General features: G+C 37.6%; 2 protein-coding genes across 3 annotated transcripts in view; both read right to left on the bottom strand.

The window, feature by feature from the left end:
* GPC6 (glypican 6) overlaps positions 1-23,918 on the bottom strand; it is a gene marked incomplete at its 3' end in the record, with an annotated part of 1,078,508 nt that overhangs the window by 462,735 nt on the left and 591,855 nt on the right. The gene's annotated exons all lie outside the window — the stretch shown is intronic.
* LOC309974771 (eukaryotic translation initiation factor 4E-like) lies at positions 3,747-5,503 on the bottom strand. The gene is given in 2 exon segments (XM_082859523.1): positions 3,747-4,999; positions 5,003-5,503. Coding segments are annotated over 2 exon segments (651 nt in total). The 5' UTR covers positions 5,498-5,503; the 3' UTR covers positions 3,747-4,843.

The following is a 23,918-nucleotide window of genomic DNA, read 5'->3' as shown; positions in this document are numbered from 1 at the left end:
TTATGCTTGTTGTATTCCTTATATTTTCGTGAAAAGTATACTACAGTTTTAGATTATATGAGTGGAAGTAAAGCAAGGATGGATGTAGGCAAAGGGAAAAATATAATGAAATATGTGAAGGAATAAACACATTAAAAGGGGAATGAGGGACTTTTTGACAAGGTACACTATTTAGCATTTTCTGAGGAAATCACATATGTACCCCCTAAAGGCAGTCAGTCATCTGGCAGCTGAGTCTCCATCCTGGTGGATGGTTTTAATGAATGAGGGGAGTGTCTCATAGCTGAATATTTTCCACCCTGAAGGACTCACTGCAGATGCTGCACCATTTAATAAAGTACATCATAAATCCGGAACACATGGATATATGCTTTCAACATTTAAGAGGAAAATGAACGTAAAATTCTATGATGAATCTGAAGAGGTGCATTTTTAATTCATTAATTGGGATAGGCTGTCATTATATTTTAAATGTTTGTGTGCTCCTTAAATGGGAAAACATGATTTTGCTAAAAAGAAGTACAGTTAATACTTGAAGGAAAATAATCATTAACAGTAGGGAAATTTTGTAAGCAAGAACAGCGAGTCTTATATTCTACCCAGCCTCAATAATTGGTTATGAGCTTTAGATAAATGTTAGACTTACATATAGACATCTAGAGATATTTTTATATCTTTTTTTTTGTATGTTTCTGTTGGAATTCCCAACATTCATTTCAGAGTCTCATTTAAAACTCAAATGGTGACTGTGTCTCTAGGTAACATTATTCTGATACTGGGCAATAACATTTACATATTAAACTACATTTTTTCCTGCTATACAATTTTTATCCATTTCTGGGGAAAAATTGTTTTCGAAGTTTTGGGAGACTCTATTTTCCCTTTTGGCTTGTTGAAGTTCATACTAGCCATTTGATTTTGTAAACAAGCAAGAAATGATCGAAGTCTAAAAAAAATTTCAAAGGTCAAAAAATGTGACTTCTTGTGTTTTCTTTAAAACTCAGCTTGTGTGGGGATTACTCCAATACGGAACCATTAATTTAAAGGTGGGAAAAAAGTCTGTATGGATTAAACATTTTTTCCTACTCTACAATATTTATCCATGTCTGTCCGGGAAAAAAATGTATTTTATAACTTTGGTGGGAAATATTTTCTCCCCCTGAAAGCTGTCTTAGAGCATTTTATAAAGTTCAAATATCAAACTTGAATCCATTCATCAGATCACACCTGTGGGTGTTTATGCTGTGATAGGGAATCGCTTTTTCCAGAATAGTAAAAGCCAGTTACTTTTCCATAATATTGTCTTTAAGGTAGCATGTGGAGTTCAGAGTAGCTAATTGGCTTCATAGAACAAAACAAGATGTAGCATTATTTAAACAACTCTGGAAAACGTCATGGTTTATATAAATGAACTCGCCATCAAATAGGTTGATGGGGGGATCGGGGGTGTGAAATACTAAAGGAAGAAAAATATTAAAAATTAAAATGCATTTTCTATTGCTACTCTTTTTACTTGAATCAGTTCCCAAGCAAGACTTCCATTTAATTTAAAGAATTCTTTAGAGTCTAACCACACTGATAGCCAGAATGAAGTGACTCCTAGAAGAAACATTATGTTTGTAATGTGCTTCTATTTCTGTAACCTATTTACCTCATAAAGCCTGACAGATGACTGCACAGCACAGCCTCAAACTCATGCAGCGTTCATGGTAAAAACTCTTGTGTGAACATTACTAATATTTTATATATATATATATATATATATATATATATATATATTTTTTTTTTTTTTTTGCTGTGAGAGGTTGGTGTGTTAGAGTACGTCTTAAAAGAGGAAGTGCTTTCTCTCAACATTATGAAGGTTATAAGTTACTCTATATGCATTCAGTGACTTTAAAATATTGCCCAGAGGATGGTTGAAAAGTAGATATTTCAGAATAAGATTATCATAAATCAAAAACTGGGAGTTCAAATGGAAGACCAAGATAACACATCACTTTATATACTAGTCATTAAAAAATGGGCTCGATTTGAATTTTTATGTGTAGTCCCAAATATGATTGCATTAATATAAACTGGTGATCTTTGATAGCATTTTCTTTTCTCAACTTATGAGACTGTTTGTGAAGATGAATGGAAGCTACAAATTTATCAGTCAAGGAGTTCATGTGCGGGCAAAACCACTACCTCCAACCTCCTCTGATAAGAGTCAATGGCCAAGTAAACTCGGTGTTATGGATAAATATTAAATAAGGCATGGAACAGTGTTAGTACAACCTTGATCAAAATTATTTCACATAACTATCTATAAATACATAGGATAGATTTATTTTTATTATATAGGCATTTAAAATTTTGGTATGATATAGTAGATGGGTGGAAAATAGTTTGATGAGTATAAATGAGATATATGAGCTTTAACTATAAAGAACTTACAAAGTAATAAGGAAGTTAATGTCTGCATTAGTCATCTTGGGAGGCCTCATACACCTTAATCCCATGATGAAGTCACTATTAAACCAAGCATGAAACTGCTCTTTTGGAATGCTTTCAGAGCTTGGACTAACTACAGATTAGAATATTCATAGAAAGAATGCTGTGTCCTGTTAATGATAACTTCCACTTTTGCCAAGAGTTGCAAGTCATACAAAACCATTTTCATTTAATTTTTAAAGATGTGAGATTGATTTTCCTATTTGGCTTCTGGCTGGGGGCCATGCAGCAAGCTGAAGAGTTATGACCAAAGATGAGGCCTAAGGAATATGACAGCTTAGTAGATGTCTCAAGGATACCCCAAATCCAGAAATCTAAAGGTAAACATAGGCAGCAAACACTCAGTTGTCCAGAAGAAGCCATAAAATATTAATTCAATTAATTATTGAGGGGTGGTGTCGTCACAGTAAACCAGAAAGTGTGTGGGGGGTACTTGTCTTCCTGTCGAAGGCACCCCATAAGTGCCACCCTTGAGTCTGTCTTCCTGTCTAAAACGTCTGATATTTACGTGAGCTGCACATGGACAGGTGTCCTGGATTGAAGAAAAAGTAAGAGGACTTAGGTAAAGTTTATTGAAAGCTGCATCTGTGGAAGAGTTGTATCCTGGATTTGGGGAAAGAAAATTGAGCTCTGCTGCTAAAATTGAAAAAGGTAGAAAAAATAAATTAAGGGAAGCCCTCTGTTTTAGAGATGACAGCAGAATCTCAATAAGGAAATTAACCAGTCAGTAAAGGGTGGAAGCAAGGAAAGAAAGTCCAGGTCTTTGGATTTTTTTTTTTAATCCTTTTCTACCAGACATTGATGTCTTCATGGCATTTGACAATGTGTATCATGAGATCCTTGTGGGCAAGTAAGGGAAATATCAGCTGAATAACAGTAACATTAGGTTGCTTCAAAACTCATTGGACAACTTGACTGCAAAAGGGCTGAAAATAGCCTTGTTGACCTAGAAGAGGTTCTAGAAAGAGAGCTCAGCCCTTGAGTTGTTCTGATCAACTTTCTATCGAATGTAATAAATGTTTACCAAATTTGTACGATACATCAAGCTGAAAAGGAAAGGTGATATGTGTGATGAATAAACAAGAATTCCTAGAGTGCTGAAGTACTTCAAAATAAAGTGAATATTTTTAGTAAAGAATATTTAGTAAGAATATTAGTGAGAATATTTTGGTAAGAATATTTTTTTTTTTTATGATGCTACCTATTCAATTTATTAAAAATTAAAATAAACTGATCATCAAACTGATGCTCCAAACTTACGCTATTCACGTGGAAGACACTACAAGAGAAGACACCATAGAGACTGCCTTGCAATAAGAAGTACAAATTCCTTCTATAGAGATGGAGAAATAAAAGGAAGGACAAATCTAGTTGTCTAAAAGACAATTCACTGTACACATTTTATTTACAGTTTTGTACACTGTCTTAATATGAATGGGACCGCTTTTCTACTTGAGCCATTTTTTAACCAAAGCAAAATAACCTAAGTATAACAAAGTGTTAAAATACAGCATAAAGATACAAAAACAGACATACTAATTCTAATTAGGAATGTAATTATGATGTTACATTTTTTATAATCCACAATTATGTTTAGGAAATCACACAAACATAGATCACTGATTTGAATGAAATGCATAAATTTGTAGCAAAGCTTTGTAGTTACAAAAAAACAAAAAAATTACCAAAGAATGCACAAAATTAATGTTTATTCCACCTTTGTGTCATATTCCTGGATCCTTCACCAATGTTACATGAGGCAAAAAACAAAAGCAAAACAAATGAAAAACTGAAATCAGAATCACTAATGTTATCAAGTAGGGAAACAAATAAATTAAAATCTAGCAGCCATCAGCAAGAGTACAGCACAGACAATGCTGTGAAAAGAAACAAAGAAAATTGTTAGAAAACTGTATGCATCATACTCTTTCAAACCAGCAAAATATGCTCCTGCATACAATGGAACATAAACAGAATCGTTCTCTTGTAAGGTATAGAAATGCAAATTCTTTTCTTTAATATTGTAGATGGGTCAAATGTGTTTGTAATCGTTAATTCTTTTAAGCTATTACAGAGTGGGCCAGGAACACATTTATGGATTCTGGGGACGATGTGTACTGTAATTCTTTGATTGGGATAGTGGACACTCTAGCCAAAATTAAGAAAAAAAAATATATGAACACAGAAGTACAAGACAAAGGCGAATGAGACTTCTCTTATATCTTAGCAACATTTAGATGGAAATCAAATTTAAATGCAGTCCACTCTGCTTTTGAAGAGGCTTTGGTTCAGCTCCCAAATCTCGATTGCTTGACGCAGTCTCCTATGAGAATACTCAGAAGGTGTCTTCTTAAACAACAAACCTATTTTTAGTGGTGGAGCCGCTCTTAGTAGCTGTGTCTGCATGGGACTGATAACCAATCACTATCTTTGGAGGAAGTCCTAACCTTTCCTTGTATACCCTCCCTATATGTGTAACTGCTTCTCTGTTTTCACATTCAGTAGTCTATATTGCTATTTTATCACCTTTAGCTCTAACATTAACCACAGCTCCACATACATCATCACTGTAGTCATCAAAAGACTCTCCAATAAGGCACAGCAGTGTCTCTAGCCAAAAGCGATCGAGGTCACTTCGTCTCTGCTGTTTGTTCAATGTAATGAGCCATCGTCCTCCTCGTTTGTTTTTCTCATCTTCCCACATAGGCTCAATACCATCCTTAAAAAGTGAGTAGTCACAGCCAGGCATTAAATTACTAGACAACTGGATATGGTTGTACAGAGCCCAAAAGTCTTCAACAGTATCAAACTTAGAGATCAGCCGAAGGTTTGCTTGCCAAGTTTTGCTTTTATCATTTTTAAAAAACCAGAGTGCCCATCTGTTCTGTAAAGGATGTTTAATATAGTGCTCTGGGTTAGCAACCTCCTGATTAGATTCTGTTTTCTCTTCTTCTGTAGGTGGGGGATTAGGAGTAGGGGTGGTTTCCGGTTCCACAGTCGCCATCTTAGATCGATCTCGGTAAGACTATTTTTAATAAAGACTCAGAATATATATAAATTAACACTTGTACACATGTTCAGCTAATCATGGCACAAATAGAGTATGAGAAAGAGCTGATTTAATGGGGGCCAGAGAAAGACCGAGTAATTTATGTTGTAGGCAAACTCTAGATGATCCTTTACTCGATATGTTGACTCGAATTTTCTAATGCAACCAAAAGAGCAATGAATAGATTAAGATATTTCTACATCATTAGTAATTTTTTTAAAGAAGCAAATCAAATCAAGACACTTCTTTCTGACAGACTGCCAAAACTCAAAAAATTGGCATAGCCAGCATTGCCAAAAGTTTGCGTATTTCTCAAACTGAGGAGCAGTACAACGACAGGCATTAAAAACCTTTAATATAGTATATATTTTTCACATTTTATAGTTACAAATTTACATTTAGGAATTTTTCCTAAAGAAATGATTATGGATGCATGCAAGCATGTTTGTACAGGGATCATTATCAGAGTGATGTTTAGGATAACAGCAAACAGAAAACAGCTTTACTATCCAATTAATAGGGAAAAGGTTGAGTAGCTTATGAAGAGGCATTTCTTTAGCGGAACACTATACAGTATAGATTTTTAAGAGCTATCATTCAAACTAGATTTTGATTTATGAAAATACAAAGAGGTTAATGATATGTTGTTGAGTGACAAAAGCAGATTACAGAAGAGTGAGTTATATGAACTCTTTTGTATCTACCTGTCCGTTTCTTGATATCTATAATGTGATTACATTATCATGTGCATTTTATATATAAAAACTGGGTTATGTTATGCAAAAAAATGTTGACTGTGTCTAATGTTTTCTTTTGCTTTTTATTGCAAATTAGTTATTAGCATAACTAAATAGCAAAATGAACTTTAAAACAGACAAATAAGTATTTAGAGAATTGGAGAGATCACATGAGACCACTGTTTAATTTCTGGTCCAGAATAACAAAGCATTTACTTTGTTTCCTTATTATTAAACCCATATTTGAGCATGGAATAATATAGAAAGTTCACAAAAGTTTAAGTGAGAATATAGCTCTCTGATTTTCAAAGTGCCGTCATTTTCCTTGTAGGAAATCAGGCAGGAAATTACCACTATAAGTATTTTTGGAGTGCCTGTATTGGGGCCTCACACATCTAGATTCATTCTAGGCCAAACATCAGTGTGACTTATACATACGCTTTTTTAAAATATGGGGATGGCTAAGCACAGTCATTATGAAAAAAAATATATATATATATGCATATAAATGGCTGACAGAGAGAAGGTGTACATGTTTTCAAGAAGCAACTAATTTTAAGTAAACTGTATGGAGACAAAATTTTTGGAGATCTTCTATTGTTCCAAACCGTTGCCTTGAACAGATGGTGGCTGGAGCTGTGCTTTTGCAAGGGCAACTTGATTTGGCAAATCTTTCTCTGAACAATGCAGGGCTATGAAGGAGTGTCAGCACATGGCAGGGCCGAGGTACAATTACCAATTGAAAGGTAATTTCTCCTGAGTTTCAGATGTTAATAGAGATATAGAGAGGGAAAACCAAACAAAGTAACCTCACCAAAATCTGAAAGGAGCTGACTCACAGAATAAAACACTAAGCATAATGACATCAGCAGAGTTTGCTTTTTCCAGATTCCAACTTTAAGTACATTTTGAATAGTAAAACACACATACCAATGTACACTATGAACATTAAAGTCCTAGGGCAGTTAAACTGAACAGCAGTATAATCATCAATAGCACTTGGGAACAGGGTTTTTGTGGTGGTTAATATTACTTTTATATTTTAATGCTTTTTTTTTTTTGCTATTTCTTTGTATTTCTACAGATACGTCCATACTTCAGGGATTTTTTTGGTAACTTTAGTATTCCTTAACAAGTCTTACTAGTGTGACACTACAAATAAACTATGGCAAAACTAACAACAACAGAAACTTAGTGTTCAAGAAACCGAGTCTCTTTTATTAGTATTAAAAAAAAGAAAATTCCAGAAAGAATGGGGATTATGTAAGAGAGGAAAAGAATAAGACAACTTTTTCTCCACAAAATATAACTTTTCCTAAGCAAAACATTAAGAAAAAAATAGAGCCGAAAACTACAAACCCAGTTGTAATGTGCTGTGTGTTGAAGCAATCTGGTATAAATTACTGATGGAGGTCATGCACAGAGGTCATATGCACAGATGAGCTTGTACAGCAAAAGTACAAAATGGTCCTGACCTGCATCATGAGTTTTCATCTAAACCTGGCCTATGATGGCAGTCTCCAGGGTAACAACAAAAGGGCTACTTTAAAACATTCAATATAACAATCTAGGAGACCTTCAAGACGGCGGAGGAGTAAGACGTGGAGATCACCTTCCTCCCCACAAATACACCAGAAATACATCTACATGTGGCACAACCCCTACAGAACACCTACTGAACGCTGGCAGAAGACCTCAGACCTCCCAAAAGACAAGAAACTCCCCCACGTACCTGGATAGGGCAAAAGAAAAAAGAAAAAACATAGACAAAAGAATAGGGACGGGACCCGCACCAGTGGGAGGGAGCCGTGAAGGAAGAAAAGCTTTCCACACACTAGAAGCCCCTTCGCGGGCGGAGGCTGTGGGTGGCGGAGGGGGGGAAGCTTCGGAGCCGCGGAGGAGAGCGCAGCCACAGGGGTGCGGAGGGCAAAGCGGAGAGATTCCCGCACAGAGGATGGGTGCTGACCGGCACTCACCAGCCCGAGAGGCTTGTCTGCTCCCCCGCCGGGGCGGGCGGGGCTGGGAGCTCAGGCTCGGGCTTTGGTCGGAGAGCAGGGAGAGGACTGGGGTTGGCGCCGTGAACACAGCCTGCAGGGGGTTAGTGCGCCACGGCTAGCGGGGAGGGAGTCCGGGGCAAAGTCTGGAGCTGCCGAAGAGGCAAGAGACTTTTTTTTCCCTCTTTGTTTCCTGGTGCGCGAGGAGACGGGATTCAGAGCGCAGCTTAAAGGAGCCCCAGAGCCGGGCTAACAGCGCGGACCCCAGAGACGGGCATGAGACGCTAAGGCTGCTGCTGCCGCCACCAAGAAGCCTGTGTGCGAGCACAGGTCACTGTCCACACCTCCCCTCCTGGGAGCCTGTGCAGCCCGCCACTGCCAGGGTCCCGGGATCCAGGGACAACTTCCCCGGGAGAACGCACAGCGCGCCTCAGGCTGGTGCGACGTCCCACCAGCCTCTGCCACCTCAAGCCCGCCCCGCACTCCGCGCCCCTCCCTCCCCCCGGCCTGAGTGAGCCAGAGCCCCCGAATCAGCGGCTCCTTTAACCCCGTCCTGTCTGAGCGAAGAACAGACACCCTCAGGCGACCTACACGCAGAGGCGGGTCCAAACCCAAAGGTGAACCCCAGGAGCTGTGCGAACAAAGAAGAGAAAGGGAAATCTCTTCCAGCAGCATCAGGAGCAGCGGATTAAATCCCCACAATCAACTTGATGTACCTGCATCTGTGGAATACCTGAGTAGACAACAAATCATCCCAAAATTGAGGCAGGGGATTTTGTGTGATTTTGTCTGTATAGCTTTGCTTTTACCATTTGTCCTAGGGTTCTGTCTGTCCGTTTTTTGTTTTTTTTTTAAATATAGTTTATAGCCCTTGTTTTCATTGGTGGATATGTTTTTTGGTTTGGTTGCTCTCTTCTTTCTTTCTCTCTTTTTTCTTTTGTTTAATTACTTTTTTATTTTTAATAATTAAAAAAATATTTTGATAACTTTATTTTTTATTTTATTTATTTATTTATTTATTTATTTATTTCTCCCTTTTCTGCTGAGCCATGTGGCTGACAGGGTCTTTGTGCTCTGGCCAGGTGTCAGGCCTGTGCCTCTGAGGTGGGAGATCGGAGTTCAGGACACTGGTCTACCAGAAACCTCCCCCCTCCACATAGTATCAAGGTGAAAGCTCTCTGAGAGATCTCCATCTCAATGCTAAAACCCAGCTCCACTCAACAACCAGCAAGCTACAGTGCTGGAAACCCCATGGCAAACAACTAGCAAGACAGGAACACAACCCCACCCATTAGCAGAGAGGCTGCCTAAAATCATAATAAGGTCACAGATACCCCAAAACACACCACCGGACACGGTCCTGCCCACCACAAAGACAAGCTCCAGCCTCATCCACCAGAAAACGGGCACTAGTCCCCTCCACCAGGAAGACTACACAATCGACTGAACCAATCTTAGCCACTGGGGGCAAAAACAACCAACAACAACGGGAAGTATGAACCTGTAGCCTGTGAAAGGGAGACCGCAAACACAATAAGTTAAGCAAAATAAGAAGACAGAGAAACACACAGCACATGAAGGATCAAGGTAAAAACCCACCAGACCAAACAAATGAAGAGAAAACAGGCATCTACTTGAAAAAGAATTCAGAATAATGATAGTAAAGATATCCAACATCTTGGAAATAGAATGGAGAAAATACAAGAAACATCTAACAAGGACCTAGAAGAACTAAAGAGCAAACAAACAATGATGAACAACAGAATAAATGAAAATAAAAATTCTCTAGAAGGAATCCATAGCAAAATAACTGAGGCAGAAGAACAGATAAGTGACCTGGAAGATAAAATAGTGGAAATAACTACTGCAGAGCAGAATAAAGAAAATAGAATTAAAAGAATTGAAGACAGTCTTAGAGACCTCTGGAACAACACTAAAATTACCAGCATTTGAACTACAGGGGTCCCAGAAGAAGAAGAGAAAAAGAAAGGGACTGAGAAAATATTTGAAGAGATTACAGTTGACAACTTCCCTAATACGGGTCAAGCAAGTCCAGTAAGCACAGAGAGTCCCATACAGGATAAATCCAAGGAGAAACACATCAAGACACATATTAATCAAACTATCAAAAATTAAATACAAAGAAAAAATATTAAAAGCAGCAAGGGAAAAACAACAAATAACATACAAAGGAATCCCCATAAGGTTAACAGCTGATCTTTCAGCAGAAACTCTGCAAGCCAGAAGGGAGTGGCAGGACATATTTAAAGAGATGAAAGGGAAAAACCTACAACCAAGGTTACTCTACCCAGCAAGGATCTCATTCAGATTTGATGGAGAAATTAAAAACCTTTACAGCTAAGCAAAAGCTAAGAGAATTCAGCACCACCAAACCAGCTTTACAACAGATGATAAAGGATCTTCTCTAGGAAGGAAACACGAGAAGGAAAAGACCACAATAACAAACCCAAAACAATTAAGAAAATGGGAATAGGAACATACATATCGATAACTACCTTCAATGTAAATAGATTAAATGCTCCAAACAGAAGACATAGACTGGCTGAATGGATACGAAACCAAGACCCGTATATATGCTGTCTACAAGAGACGCACTTCAGACCTAGGGACACACACAGACTGAAAGTGAAGGAATGGAAAAAGATATTTCATGCAAATGAAAATCAAAAGAAAGCTGGAGTAGCAATTCTCATATCAGACAAAATAGACTTTAAAATAAAGACTATTACAAGAGACAAAGAAGGATAGTACATAATGCTCAAGGGATCGATCCAAGAAGAAGATATAACAATTGTAAATATTTATGCACCCAGCATAGGAGCACCTCAATACATATGGTAAATGCTAACACCCATAAAAGGGGAAATCGACAGTAACACAATTATAGGAGGGGACTTTAACACCCCACTTTCACCAATGGACAGATCATCCAAAATGAAAATAAATAAGGAAACACAAGCTTTAAATGATACATTAAACAAGATGGACTTAATTGATATTTATAGGACATTCCATCCAAAAACAACAGAATACACTTTCTTCTCAAGTGCTGATGGAATGTTCTCCAGTATAGATCATATCTTGTGTCACAAATCAAGCCTTGGTAAATTTAAGAAAACTGAAATCATATCACGTCTCTTTTCCGACCACAATGCTATAAGACTAGATATTAATTACAGGGAAAAAATTTGTAAAAAATACAAACCCATGGAGGCTAAACAATACACTACTTAATAACCAGAGATCACTGAAGAAATCAAAGAGGACACAAAAAAATACCTAGAAACAAAAGACAATGAAAAGACAACGACCCAAAACCTATGGGATGCAGCAAAAGCAGTTCTAAGAGGGAAGTTTACAGCAATACCTACCTCAAGAAACAAGAAACATCTCAAATAAACAACCTAACCTTACACCTCAAGCAATTAGAGAAAGAAGAACAAAAAAACCCCAAACTTAGCAGAAGGAAAGAAATCAAGATCAGATCAGAAATAAATGAAAAAGAAATGAAGGAAACGATAGCAAAGCTAAAAGCTGGTTCTTTAAGAAGATAAACAAAATTGATAAACCATTAGCCAGACTCATCAAGAAAAAAAGGGAGAAGACTCAAATCAATAGAATTAGAAATGAAAAAGGAGATGTAACACTGCAGAAATACAAGGGATCATGAGAGATTACTACAAGCAATTCTATGCCAATAAAATGGACAACCTGGAAGAAATGGACAAATTCTTAGAAAAGCACAAGATGACTGAACTAGGAAGAAATAGCAAATATAAACAGACCAATCACAAGCACTGAAATTGAGACTGTGATTAAAAATCTTCCAATAAACAAAAGCCCAGGACCAGATGGCTTCACAGGCGAATTCTATCAAACATTTAGAGAAGAGCTAACACCTATCCTTCTCAAACTCTTCCAAAATATAGCAGAGGGAGGAACACTCCCAAACTCATTCTACGAGGCCACCATCACCCTGATACCAAAACCAGACAAAGATGTCACAAGGAAAGAAAACTATAGGGGAATACCACTGATGAACAAAGATGCAAAAATCCTCAGCAAAATACTAGTAAACAGAATCCAACACCACATTAAAAGGATCATACACCAGGATCAAGTGGGGTGTATACCAGGAATGCAAGGACTCTTCCATATATGCAAATCAATCAATGTAATATACCATATTAACAAATTGAAGGAAAAAACCATATGATCATCTCAATAGATGCAGAGAAAGCTTTCGACAAAATTCAACACCCATTTATGATAAAAACCCTCCACACAGTAGGCATAGAGGGTACTTAGCTCAACATAATAATGGCCATATATGACAAACCCACAGCAAACATCATTCTCAATGGTGAAAAACTGAAACCATTTCCTCTAAGATCAGGAACAAGACAAGGTTGCCCACTCTCACAGCTATTATTCAACATAGTTTTGGAAGTTTTAGCCACAGCAATCAGAGAAGAAAAATAAATAAAAGGAATCCAAATCAGAAAAGAAGTAAAACTGTCACTGTTTCCAGATGACATGATACTATATAGAGAGAATCCTAAAGATGCTACCAGAAAACTACTAGAGCAAATCAATGAATTTGGTAAAGTAGCAGGATACAAAATTAATGCACAGAAATCTCTTGCATTCCTATACACTAATGAGGAAAAATCTGAAATAGAAATTAAGGAAACATTCCCATTTACCATTGCAACAAAAAGAATAAAATACCTAGGAATAAATAAAGAATAAAATACCTAAGGAAACAAAAGACCTGTATGCAGTAAACTATAAGACCCTGATGAAAGAAATTAAAGATGATACAAACAGATGGAGAGATATACTATGTTCTTGGATTTGAAGAATCAACATTGTGAAAATGACTATACTACCCAAAGCAATCTACAGATTGAATGCAATCCCTATCAAACTACCAATGGCATTTTTCACAGAACTAGAACAAAAAATTTCACAATTTGTATGGACACATGAGACCCTGAATAGCCAAAGCAATCTTGAGAAAGAAAAACAGAGCTGGAGGAATTAGGCTTCTGGACTTCAGACTATACTACAAAGCTGAAGTAATTAAGACAGTATGGTACTGGCAGAAGAACAGAAATATAGATCAATGGAACAGGATAGAAAGTCCAGCGATAAACCCACACACATATGGTCACCTTATTTTTGATAAAGGAGGTAAGAGTATACAGTGGAGAAAAGACAACCTCTTCAATAAGTGGTGCTGGGAAAACTGGACAGCTACATGTAAAAGAATGAAATTAGAACACTCATTAACACCATACACAAAAATAAACTCACAATGGATTAAAGACCTAAATGTAAAGCCAGACACTATAAAACTCTCAGAGGAAAACATAGGCAGAACACACTATTACATAAATCACAGCAAGATCCTTTTTGACCTACCTCTTAGAGAAATGGAAATAAAAACAAAAATAAACAAATGGGACCTAATGAAACTTAAAAGCTTTTGCACATCAAAGGAAACCATAAACAAGATGAAAAGACAACCCTCAGAACAGGAGAAAATATTTGCAAATGAAGCAACTGACAATTAATCTCCAAAATTTACAAACAGCTCAGGCAGCTCAATATCAAAAAAGCAAACAATCCAATCCAAAAATGGGCAGAAGACCTAAATAGACATTTCTGCAGAGAAGATATACAGATTGCCAACAAACACATGAAAGAATGCTCAACATCACTAATCATTAGAGAAATGCAGATGAAAACTACAATGAGGTATCACCTCACACAGGTCAGAATGGCCATCATCAAAAAGTCTACAAACAATAAATGCTGGAGAGGGTGTGGAGAAAAGGGAACCCTTGTGCACTGTTAGTGGGAATGTAAATTGATACGGCCACTATGGAGAACATTATGGAGGTTCCTCAAAATACTAAAAATAGAACTACCATACGATCCAGGAATCCCACTACTGGGCATATACCCTGAGAAAACCATTATTCAAAAAGAGTCATGTACCACAATGTTCATTGCAGCTCTATTTACAATAGCCAGGACATGGAAACAACCTAAGTGTCCATTGACAGATGAATGGATAAAGAAGATATGGCACATATATACTATGGAATATTACTCAGCCATAAAAGGAAACAAAATTGAGTTATTTGTAGTGAGGTGGATGGACCTAGAGACTGTCATACAGATTGAAGTAAGTCAGAAAGATAAAAATAAATACCATATGCTAACACGTATATATGGAATCTAAAAAAAAATAAAAATAATGGTTCTGAAGAACCTAGGGGCAGGACAGGAATAAAGACGCAGACGTAGAGAATGGACTTGAGGACACGGGGAGGGGGAAGGGTAAGCTGGGACGAAGTGAGAGTGTGGCATGGATATATATACACTACCAAACGTAAAATAGATAGTTAGTGGGAAGCAGCCACATAGCACAGGGAGATCAGCTCAGTGCTTTGTGACCACCTAGAGGGGTGGGATAGGGAGGGCGGGAGGGAGACGCAAGAGGGAGGACATATGGGGATATAGGTATACGTATAGATGATTCACTTTGTTATACAGCAGAAACTAACACACCATTGTAAAGCAATTACACTCTAGTAAAGATGTTAAAAAAAAAATATATATATATATATATATATAACAACCTACATGTATCTGTCCTTGATTCAGATTTGGATCCGCAAAACTAGTCACCCATCCATCAACAAATGTATATTGATCATATAGAGAAAACAAGTCACTGAAGGTATACTAAGCCATGAGCAAGTTCCTTACTTTAATAGTCTGTAATAGTGGTGATAAGACACGTATACAAATAACTGTAATATAACCTACAATATCATAGCAGAGATCTGAATAAGCATTCTGATAGTTTGGAAAGGAAGAGGTTAGTTCCAGTACAATACAATAATCTACTGTTGGCACAGAAATCATCGGGAGCCATTGCAATATTTGGGACATAGCCTGTAGAATCATAAGACGCCCAGTTTCGTACGACAGTCAGCCAGCATATGTGAAACACTTTGGTCACTGAAGTGATAACTGGTTTTCCTTTATCATCTCAATTTCCACATGCTTTAGGTTCTCTGCCAAAGCCACCTATTTTCTTTTTCCTGTCTAAGATTTTTAAAAATTTAATGTTTCTACAGAATGGTATGATTACATCCACAAATTTCACTGAATTACTGGTTTCATCAAAATAGCAGAATGTGCAGTTTGTTGATAAAATAAGCTTTTGCAGGTCACCCTTAGATATAGGGAAGAGGTACAGATCACGCTTTAAAGGAGCTGCTTGATGTGACCATGACAAACGCCTAGAAGAAGCAGAAAAGTAGACTGCGGTTATCAAATGACAAATCTTTCCCCGTGGGTCTGGGAAGAAAGGACACCTTTGACTTCTCACCGGCTGCTCCTGAAAATTCAAGACGAGACAGGTGCTCAGCAGAAAGTGAAAGCTTTATTCTCTTTCACAAAGTTATCTTTATTATAAAGTACCACGAATACCCAAGACAGAGTAATCTTAGCGATAGCTAGTACACGTTATAAGTGAGGGGGGAAAGCCTATATTGAAATTCTGTAAAAAGGGCTATTTGTTCCCTTAATTATAACTGTAGCCCCATATAAATCTCTTGTTTCCTTTCCAAACCTGGTGAATAATACGGTTATTAGATTTACATTTACTGAGCACTATCAATGTGTTTCCAACCACAAAAATTGCTCCGATTACCCTGTGCCAAGTGGAAAGACACAAAACAATTCTTTAGCAAAAAGCCAGAGGTTATATTTTTAAATTGCATGGGTGAAAAAAAAAAAAAAAACAAGCCTCCATGCCTCCTTATTATAGATAGCAGTGATTGACAGGCTGTATTAAAGTGAGGAGCCTTGAGAAAACTGTGTTATAAATTAAGAGCAACAAGTGAATAATTTGTGTCTAAATGTTTCATAAGTCATCAAATCAATGCTAACCCATTTCTCCTTATTAGGATCTAGAGATATCCAACCAAAGTTTTAAAAATTAAAAAGTGATAAGCAGTGCACAAGAAAATGAACATCATAATTTATTTGATGTCGTTTTAATGAATTCAATTTACTTTTTTATTTTTGCCTGTGTTGAGTTCAACTGTAGATGATAAGTCTTGGCTATTATTGTAAATATATCTTTTGCGCTCAAAATTACTTACAAAATACTAATCAGGCTTATTTCCTGCTCAGTTCTGTTAGCTTAGCCCTTGAAAGCATAGTTCCTAAGATTTAGAGACGGTTTTTGAATAGTCAAGCCCTTCCTATGGCACCGGGAAATTAAATTTCATTCCTCTCCTGCTATTGCAGAATGCTTATTCCATCAGCAGTAATTTAATTAGGGGCTATGTGTTCTGAAAGTATAAGTATTTCTTTCATGAAAAAATTAATGTGTATTTTTATGTTCCTATCACCGTCAAGAAGAAACTTATGACCAAAAGCAACTGATAGAAGAATGTCTTATAGCTCAGATGAGGCCCCAGAGAGATTTCTGGATAGTTGGATACTCTAATTATCAGTCTACACATTCTGGCCACATGATCAGGTAAGTGCAAAGTGTTTTCCAAGTCTAATCTGACTTCCATACATTGCAGGAATTAATATTGCTTTTAATCTCCCTGTCCGAAAGTGACCTTCTGCCTAGAAACAGTACCAAGAGGGAATCTCTTACACCTAAGGGACAAGGCACTAGGCATACTACCTGAGAGAAGCAAGGATGATCATTGTGCTATGCATACCTAAGAAAGCACATTTAGTGGTCTTAGAAAATAATCTACTTAAATTTGAAAAAAAATAACTGACTGCTGTATCCTAGATCCTTTCTTGATTTTGATGATCGCCTCATGATACAGAAAACAGGCTGCATAAAATGGAGCTGACTGGTTGCTGTCTTCCACTTTGTAAGTGACTGGAAGTTGACTGAGCAAAGTGTCCTCAACTTGGAAACAGTTGTCAAAAATCTTATACTACTTTGTTGACTTCCCTAGTCAGGGTCACCTGTTCAGCAGAAGTTAAAATAACTGAAATGAAGGAATACAGAAACAAAAAGGACTTTGTAGGATTGACTCATAAGATATCTGTTCAGCCGTTCGTGGTTTTGTTTTGGTATCAGTTACTTTTCAGAGGTCGTGTGAATTGTGTTTCACTGCTGACCATGAGCCACCGCTCACAGCCAGAATGTCCGGGTGACCATCTTGGTAGCTAGATCTAACTATGTTCATTAATGGGCCAATTACATTATTAATTTTATATAGATAATCTTGCTATCTTTGAAATCAACTGGGGTGTTTTCTTAGTTCTACATACTGAGAAACCTAAATGGATTATTAAGCCTAAAAGTTATGTCTGGCTTTATGATCCCATCTTTCATGAATTCAATGAGATTGTATCGTTTTAGAAACTAAAGGTTCAGAAATCATATCATGAGGTCACCAACTTCTCATAGAGGCTCTTTCATGACAGTGAAAGGTATATTAGAAAGATCACTGAAATTTCCCCCCAATTATCTCTTTACTCCTAAGGTCAATGCAGCTATCTTCACTGATAAGAAGTATCAGTATCACTGAGGTGTTCAAATGCAGATACCATACAGCACACAAGAAAGAATCATCTCAAATTTGAAGTCATGAATAATTCCAGTGGGTGTAATCTCTGTGTTCAGTGACTCTCCTTCAATTCACTAGTCTCTTATTAACTCAGAACAACTTGATTCATAAGTGTTAAGAATATCGTTTGAGATACATACTTAAATCCCAAACCTACTCACCAACTGTTATGTTGATTATTGCTGACTGTATTTATTCAAGCCAAATTACATTTATTATTATGTTTCTTATTGACTTTAGGTTCTCATCTCATTGTCATGTTACAAAATAAAAATGTAATTATATTTAGTGAGTTAAATGAGTGCATTTAAAGGCAAATAAATTTCAGATTATATATGGTATCCCGTGTGCTCTTCCTGTTTCAAAATATGATTGCAAAATTTCAGAACATGTTATTTGTGGTGTCTGCTCTCTACACATATAATCCAGTGTTGAAAGATATATATTTATTTACATTTGGACTCTTCCACTTTAGGAGCATAAATTCTTAATATTTTTGAATTCAAGAGAGAAGAGAACCATATAACATGCCAATGTGCACAAGATATAATAGGTAATTAGAATGTGAGCCGATAGTTCAAAAAATTTTAACATAGTAAGTCCAGTTAAAAACATGTGTTTCACATACATCAAAAAATATAATTTATAATTAATCAGATAATTTCTGCTTTCTCAGGTTACATAATGGACTGAGTAGAACTGAAATCCTCAAAGTGAAATTTGAGGATCAAATTTCCAATATTCTAAATTTTATCAGTGAAATTGTATTGAGATAAAATTTTAAACAGAACAAAAAATCAAGGATGAGAAATGCCCCAAATTGCAATAGAGTTGTCCCTTAGGTATAGTTGGAGGACTGGTTCTAGGATACCCGCTGATACAAAAATCTGTGGATGCAAAGTCCCTCATACAAAATAGTGTAGTATTTGCATATAACCTCTGATACACTATACTTTAAATCAAATCTAGATTACCCATAATACCTAATACAATGTAAATGCTATGTAAATAGCAGCAAATTCAAGTTTTGCTTTTTAGAACTTTCTGGAATTTTTTTCCTGAATATTTTCAATCCATGATTGGTTGCTCCATAGACGTGTAACCCGATGATACGGAAGGCTGACTGTATATGAATATCAAACTAATCTACAAAAGTCATCACATGCCTGTACATCAATATTGAAAGAAGCTAGAAATCACACAGAAATCATGCAACGAATGAACGGCTGCTTTCCATTTTTATGGGTGGTCTGCTTCTCTGCGGTTCTGCTAGCCATCATTCAGAACAGCAGGGAAAGGATCAGAATCTATACAATGCTTCAATGGAGCCAAACTTTTCGAAGTCAGATACTTTGATACTTTCCAAATGGCTTTCATCCTGCAAGATTTAGGGTGGGGGAAACAGACAGAATTCCCACTGGGGATGGCGTCTCATCAGATTCTCCCTAGCAACAACCAAACTCAGGCAATCCTATCACACCACCACAGCTTTTCTAAGCTCTTTATAATTTTCTAGTATTGAAGCTAGAATTTTTTTCCTTTTTTTTTTGCCTTTTCCACAACAGGATCATTGCCATTCTAGCAGATTTCCAATTATTCTAACAACATTCTTTGAAGATCAAAACAAGACCGCATTCTGAAAGCCAGAGAAACTGTTAGAAAGAAATGTGTTGATCTTGATAGTTGTAAACACTTTTGCCCATTTAAAACCCCCAAACTTTGGCCAAGCCATGATTTTCATTTCAGTTAAAATCAATATTTTATTCATTCTGTGCGAATGCCCTGATGGTTATTTCAATAACATTCCAATTATAGTAACTGTGCAGAAGGCTTCTACATGTTTTCATAAATTAAAAAAAAGTAAACAATTTTTTGCCTATATTTTCTCATGACTAAAATCCAACTGAACTATGAATATATCTGTTGGCTGAATCACTGACAAAAATCTCATCTCTCTAATATACAAAAGTGGGTCATAATTTTTTCATGTCCCTAAAAGAAAACGATGGTGATTTACATTTGCTATTATTTTACTTAAAAGAAAGGCTTATAGTATTACAATACTACTACAATTCCAGTGCCAACGTAAGTGCTATTAGGGGATATTAAATGGGACTATTGACAATTTGTTGTATTTTATCAATGAGCAAGCTTTGATGTCTAAGTTATGTCTCAGTTGGCTAGGCATACTTACATTAGAAATATTAGTACTGAAAAGCACATTTTCTTCATTATAAAGAGATGACCAATAATGAAAATAGAGAATACAGAGACACAGCTGAGATCAATGTTCTTGTTCAAAGTCATACTGTTAAGAGAAATATTTTTTTCCTTAATCACTTTTCTTAACCATTTTGACTCTTCTAAGTATTTTTATCCTTCTTCCAATTTTGCCCCAACTGTGGTTTTGCCAAATATTTATTGAATGTCAAGTGGTTGTAGCTCAGATCTATGGTTTTGTAAAGAACACAACTTGGTTCTCTATGAATAATTAAATACATGAATTCTTTACATGTTCACCCATTTATTCATTCAACAGATATTTATTAAGCACAGTGTAACTAATAAAAACAATACATGTTTTCATGATTGTACACACCATGCACACAAAATATATATAAATAGTTATAAAGCATGGACTGAACTTGAATTGTTATACATAAGATCTGTAACAAAATATGTTAAAGTTCTTTGTCAACCTGAGGCTTTTGCCTGTGCCTATGTACTTAGCACGCAGCTGCTCAGTAAATGTTTGTCTTGTAAGAAGAGGTGCAGCTAAATTACTCAGGTAGTGAAAAGCATCCTTCCCAGTTAGGATCATTAGAAAAAAAATTTGAAACGGAAATATCTCAAAGGAACCTTGACACATGGAAATAGTTCTAAGGTGAGCTATTTCCTCATCTTTTTCCCACAGAATTTTGTTTATGATCTCTATCACAGTGGTTGTTTTACTGTATTTAACTTACTTCTTTTTATGCCCATCTCCTATTCCAGAATATGTGTTCTCAATTGTTGCTTGTGTGTCATTAAGTCTTTGTATCCTTAGCATATATGTATTTCTTCAAAATATACATGCTACTTGTTCCAGTCATGTTTTAAGTAAATTATCCTGGATCTTTATCTTTAAACGCTCTGGTTCTTCAAAGAAAGGTATCATAATGTTGATTTTATAGCTTTACTAAAGATTTCACATGCAAGTAAGTATATTCCTTGAAGATTTTTAGAGACTTTTTTATTCCAGAAAGAAAACTATAATCTTACATGACATTTTAAAATAATCGCCATAGTAACATGTTCTCAAAATTTTCACCCTGCAGGAAGTTACTGCAATTTCCTTTACTAATGTAGTTGAATTTTGGAAGATAATTTATTTAAAACATCCATAAACATACACTTCTACATTTATGCACCTTCAGTGTTCGATGCTAATTCAAGACAAACAGTACCTAACATAAGGTTCTCTAAAGCTACCTATTAATGAAGACTTCATTATGCATGGTAGATGTTAAACTTTATATAAGAGCTTATGGATGTGTTGAGTTTGGGGGGGAAATTCTGGAATATTTTAATACCTACTACGCCTTATCATTCATCCATATATTCTATGATATCAATTGGCCCATTGTTTGGGGCTTCAGAGAATTTAGAAGTAAGGAGAGGGAAGTGGGCTAATGACAGCCTACTTTGTATCAGGCTAAATGCTAGACCCTGGGCACTGAGAGACTGAAAAGTCCTTGAAGTGCTTATAGCCTAATGAGGATAGCAGATAGATAAACAGACAATTACACTACAGCCCATTAACCATGTTGGCAGAGCGTAAATTGATAGAGTCATTCTGCAGGGCTATTTGGTGATGTAAAGGCTGTAAAAACTTGCCTACCCTTAGATCCAGCAAGTCTCCTTCTAGACATCTGGCCATTTATCTCTGGGTGCTTGGTTTCCTTGCTCTGTTTTTCCTACAGTTTCGCTACAATCATGCATTACTCTGCTATTATGCCAAAAGCTGTCACTTTTGGAAACTGACAAGTGCAGGTTCAACAGAGAGGACCAGAGAGACAGGAGATGAGGCTGCAGTAAGACTGGGAGCCTGAGACAATTCTCTGGGGAATTTGGATTTTATTTAAGGAAGTAGGAGGGGAAAGAAAGTATGGGAGATTCAAAGCACTGGAAAGACAGTCCTCCATTAAGAGACAAGATGTAGATACAGGGGTCATTTCACAAGAGTTTGCACACCCTGAGGTACATGACTAGAAATGAAGTGCCACTCCCTGCGGGGCCGTCCGAGCCCTCCTCATGCATGGGGTTTATGGCATTTCACTCTAGGTGGTCAGAGAGAACTGGCTTGACATGCCAGTTGAGCTGAACATTAACCTGCATTTGACAGAGCTTACCATCTTAAGTCTGCCTTAGAAATCTGACCTTAGGTTATCTTAACACCATTTAAATTTTGCTCATTAGCTTCCAATGTAATTTAGATGTTTGTTATCAACATGCCTTGTACAGCACGTGCTGAGAAGCAAGACAAAGACACTATTCTTTAAATTCTGCTAATCTTTAGCCCATAAAATCCTTTGTCCATCATTTACCGTGAACACCCATTTTTTCCAAAGAAATAAGTATGTTCACTTGGTTGTGCAGCAGAAACCAACACAATGTAAAGCAATTATACTCCAATAAAGATATATATATATATATATATATATATATATATACGTATATAAAAGAAATAAGTATGTTTACATTGCTTTCTAGGGTCTCAGCAATAACAATGCAGAGAAACAAAAACCCACAGGGAAACAGAGACTATGAGAGCAGGCCGTGCTCACCAGCACACTGCACACCGGCTCCATTCACACCCCATTTGGACCTTCCCAGTAGGTAAAAGGAACGGGCATTACCACTGGGATTAAATTCAAGGGCTGTTCCAGGGCTCGCAACGTAGAAAACAGCAATGAATGATAAACAGCACTGAATGATGGTGGGTTTGCTATGCTTAGAATTAACAAATTTATAACTTGTCGTTAGATAACTTTGGATTTTTATACTGTTGACCTCTTCCTTACTGAAATTCCTTCCTGGGGGGTCGGAGAAGATGGCGGAAGAGAAAGACGCGGATATCACCTTCCTCCCCACAGATACATCAGAAATACATCTACACGTGGAACAACTCGTACAGAACACCTACTGAACGCTGGCAGAAGACCTCAGACCTCCCAAAAGGCAAGAAACTCCCCACGTAGGGGAGTTGTTGTTGTCTTTTGCCCTGCGTAGGGCAAAAGAAAAAAGAAACAACAGAGACTAAAGGATAGGGACGGGACCTGCACCAGTGGGAGGGAGCTGTGAAGGAGGAAACGTTTCCACACACTAGGAAGCCCCTTCGCGGGCGGAGACTGCGGGTGGCGGAGGGGGAAAGCTTCGGCGCCGCGGAGGAGAGCGCAGCCACAGGGGTGCGGAGGGCCAAGCGGAGAGATTCCCGCACAGAGGATCGGTGCCGACCAGTACTCAGCAGTCCGAGAGGCTTGTCTGCTCCCCCGCCGGGGCGGGCGGGGCTGCGAGCTGAGGCTCGGGCTTCGGAGCGCAGGGAGAGGACTGTGGTTGCTGCGTGAACACAGCCTGCAGAGGCTAGTGCGCGACAGCCAGCCGGGAGGGAGTCCGGGAAAAAGTCTGGACCTAAATAAGAGGCAACAGACTTTTCCTTGCCCCTTTATTTCCTGGTGCGCGAGGAGAGGGGATTAAGAGCGCCGCTTAAAGAAGTTCCAGAGACAGGCGCGAGCTGCGGCTAATGGCGCGGACCCCAGAGACGCTAAGGCTGCTGCTGTGCCGCCGCCAAGAAGCCTGTGTGCGAGCACAGGTCACTCTCCACACACCCCTTCCGGGGAGCCTGTGCAGCCCGCCACTGCCAGGGTCCCGGGATCCAGGGACAACTCCCCCGGGAGAACGCACGGCGCGCCTCGGGCTGGTGCGACGTCACGCCGCCGCAGGCCCGCCCCGC

This window comes from Leucopleurus acutus, assembly GCF_964270905.1.
Source record: "Leucopleurus acutus genome assembly, chromosome: 18".
Classification (NCBI taxonomy): domain Eukaryota; kingdom Metazoa; phylum Chordata; class Mammalia; order Artiodactyla; family Delphinidae; genus Leucopleurus; species Leucopleurus acutus.
This window is presented reverse-complemented; position numbering and strand designations above follow the sequence as displayed.